General features: G+C 46.7%; 1 protein-coding gene across 1 annotated transcript in view; it reads left to right on the top strand.

Annotated features, from left to right (window-relative positions):
• Positions 1–858: 858 nt before the first annotated feature.
• Positions 859–3,723, top strand: part of grin2db (glutamate receptor, ionotropic, N-methyl D-aspartate 2D, b) — a gene marked incomplete at both ends in the record, with an annotated part of 38,482 nt that continues 35,617 nt past the window's right edge. The window contains 2 exons of the mRNA XM_083888181.1: positions 859–1,146; positions 1,465–1,671. Coding sequence (XP_083744307.1) covers positions 859–1,146; positions 1,465–1,671 — 495 coding nt within the window. The remainder of the gene's footprint in view (positions 1,147–1,464; positions 1,672–3,723) is intronic.

The following is a 3,723-nucleotide window of genomic DNA, read 5'->3' as shown; positions in this document are numbered from 1 at the left end:
GAAATAAGGGGGGTAGAGATTGGAAATATGAAAAGACAGAGCGTGAGAGAGGGAGAGAGGGAGGGAGGGAGGGAGGGAGGGGTGGTTGAGAAGGAAATGGAAAAAAAGGGGAAGGAGGGCAGTTGGCACCAGAAGTAAATTGAAAATGATGTGCTGTGCTTTTGTGTGTGTGCCCTGCTATCTCCCAGGTAGTCATTATCTTTCTGTATGGTTATTTGTGTGAGTGTGTGTGTGTGTGTGCGTGTGTTTGTGCGCACTGCATTAACCCACATATCTCTTTATCATTAAGCTCCTCTACAGGCAAAATGCACCCATGCATTTATCTTGTGAGTGTGTGTGTGTGTGAGTGTGTGTGTGTGTGTACTCAGACACATGCATGTGTGTGTGTGTGTGTGTGTGTTGTGGATGCGGCTGTGTGAGGGCGAGTGTGTTTACAGTGATCTTAATTGTTGTTATCATTCATGCGGCACAATAACCACCTCCGCCCCCATCTTTGTCTCTGTCTGCTATTAACTCTCTCTCCCTCTCACCCTCCATCGCTCCAACGGCCAGTTTCTGTTTTTCCATGTATTGTTCTTTCTCCGCCTGCAGCCTCTAAAGCACCCGTTTCATCTTCTCTCTGCCCCCCCCCCCCCCCCCCCTCCTCCTCTCTGTGTCCGTACTCCTTGTCCGATCTTTTCTCCAGCCCGAGCCCAATTTGCATCCCCATGACCAAAACCACACCAGAGTCTAACTTAATCCCTTCTTCACTTTCTTCTTCTTCTGCTACTTCTTCTTCTTCCCTTTGCTGTCTCTCTTTCTCCCAGGCACCCTCTCTTAGTGCGATATATATCTGCCTCCCCCCCTCGGCAGGTTGCCATGGTCGCCATACCTACTCTCTCTCTCCTATTGGTCCTGGCAGAGTGGGCCGGTCTGGTGGACGCCTCCCCCCACCTGCTGCTGCGGCCCAGCCCGCGGGAGCGCGATGCGGGGACCATGATGAACTTCAACATCGCCGTGATCCACGCCGGCGCGACGGTGCAAGCGGAGGCGGCGGTGGCGGGGCCCGGGGGAAGGGTGCTCTACCCCGGTTTCGGCCGGGTTTACGGCTCCCTGGGGGAGAGTGTGGTCACCCAGTGGGGCTCTGCTAATGTCATCTGGCTACAGGTTGGACACCGTCTCCTCTACCTACTGCTCATTCAGTCTGACTTGAAGGAAGGGAATAACAATGACCATCCATTATTCATACTCACCCTCATTATTTGAGCTGAATGGGCAGCACACTGCAGCTGTTGTGTGGACTCTGCTGAATGAGTGGGCATCTGGCTCTGCTCTTTTTTTTTTTTTTTACCACGGCTTGTATAGATATAGCCAGATATGTCACGCATGCCAGACACTTCATATTATGAATAACACAATTAAGACTAACTTTGTCCTAATAAATCTCAATTCTCTTCTCCTCTTCATTCTTCTATCATGTCCCAGGTGAATGACAGTAGTCCTAAGACAGTGCTGTCCCAGCTGTGTGAGCTGCTGGCGGCGCGGCCCCTGCAAGGTCTGGTTTATGAAGAAGAGAGGCCCCCCCGCACAGCGTGGGGTCCTCTGGCACCCATGCTGGAGTTTGTCTCTGCGCAAACAGGACTGCCCATTGTGGCTGTAGGAGGGGGAGCGGGGCTGGGGAGGATGCCACAGGTAGGAGGATGGAGGTTGAAGTTGGGGCGGGAGAGTGAAAAAGGAGATGTTTGCGGCTTGTGTGAGAGTGTATATACGGCCCTGTGCGGACCTGGCGTTAACATCCGTCCTCAGTGATTGCATATGGATAGTGTTGCATCAAACTGTTTTCATCTGGTGTTAAAAAGGTGTCCTACTTGTTTGCAAAAACAAAATAATGTTTTTAATTAGGGCTGTAACGATGTGCGTATCGAAATCGGAATCGCGAAACACTCTTTCTAACTCCCAGTTATTTTTCCAGTCAGCCACATGATATGAGCTGTTAGTGCTACCAAACTTATTTTTATTAGGGGTGTCCGATTTTTGCGTTAATTGTGATTAATTAATTACAGTCATCATTAACGCGTTATGTTTTTTTAATCGTTAATCTCTTCTTTACTGATGTCCAGCGTCAGACGCAGCGACAAAAGCGTCATAAAACCATGTCTAACTTGAACAAACACAGACATGCTGCATACCCACAGAAAGGTCAGAAACTCAGCTAAAAGCTCATATAAACCATTCTCATGTTCACCAAACACAGTTAAAACGCCGATGGATCAAACCCGCAGGAGCGAAAAAACCCGTTGCGTCGCACACATTGAAAAGCGGCACCGGAGCGTCGGCGTGATTATGTAAACGGCGGAGAATCCACAGATTTGTATCACTCTACGAACAAGATTAACAGATCCAGGCCCAAAATAAGAGCAAAACAACAACTGACTTTCAAGAAATACAAGCGGAAATGTTGTCTTAGCTTTGCTGTTTATCAAAACAAGTTATTTCCACTGGAACAAAACTGCTTCTAATGAAGAACTACACTTCCCAGCATGCTTTGGGGACAAATCCCAGTCTGATTGAGCATTTACTTTGTATTTTTCAACAGTATTGTTTTGTTACAGAAAAGAGAGAAATCTTTGGTTATTTATTTATTTATTTATTTATGTTCAAATCTGTTCACAGTGTTCCAAAATATTGTTATTAAATGTTACATAAGTTGCCATATAAGTCAATTTAAAAAATGTTTTTTAAATTTGAAAAAAATCGTGGAATGTATCGAATCGTGGGTCAAAAAACGTGATACGAGTAGAATCGTGAGATTGTGTATCGTTACAGCCCTGTTTTTAATGCATCTAACTGTGCTGATGTGACTGTCGTCACCGCGTCTGTGTGTGTGTGTGTCAGTGACAAAAAGAAAAAGAACCTCTACTCACGGTGCTGTGACGTGATAAATGAGCCTATAGGCACTGAAACTACTACATCTGAGGAGACCCGACTGCATTTATGCAGCTCAGGAAGGTGGACACGTGTCCTCACGTCACCTCTGAATGTGGTCTTATGTGATCGGAATCTGAGGAGGCAATTCAGGACAGATTTGGGAGCGTGCTGTACTGTAAGTGTGATCCGCCCATGATCAGATCACTCAAGATAAATGTTAATACCAGGTCTGAATGGGGTCTATGAAAGAGAGGGAATTCAGATGGATTCAAGAGGCCAGATGTAGCTCCAAATGTGAGCTTTGGCGAGTAGAAAAAAAAGTTAATTAGTTTTGTGCCGCATACTGATGCAGTACGGTTTGACGAGCAGCATAAAACACGCACAGAGGCATTGTCTTTTATACGAGTGTGGTACAATGGGTGAGCTACTTTTTTGTATATTTGCCATAACGACTCACAATGTCACAATGTTGTCGCTGTGAAGAAAAGGTTTTTAAGGAAGCGCTGGCGGGGACGCAGGGGGAAGTTGAAGGGGTCACTGATCTGCTGAAACTCTGCTGTGTTTGATCTGTAAATGGCACCAACTGGGCTCTGATGTTCCTCGGAGGGAGGCAATGAGCAAGACATGGGTGTGCGTGTGTGTGTGTGTGTGTGTGTGTGTGTGTGTGTGTGTGTGTGTGTGTGTGTGTGTGTGTGTGTGTGTGTGTGTGTGTGTGTGTGTGTGTGTGTGTGTGTGTGTGTGTGTGAGCAAGGCATGTGTGTGCGCAAAAAACTCTAAATTTGTATGAAAAGTGTGTCTGTATCAGAGAAAAGCAGC

The sequence above is a fragment of the Microchirus variegatus genome (assembly GCF_963457635.1).
Source record: "Microchirus variegatus genome assembly, chromosome: 1".
NCBI classification, from domain to species: domain Eukaryota; kingdom Metazoa; phylum Chordata; class Actinopteri; order Pleuronectiformes; family Soleidae; genus Microchirus; species Microchirus variegatus.
The sequence above is the reverse complement of the archived record's forward strand: the minus strand, read 5'-3'. Positions and strand labels throughout refer to the sequence as shown.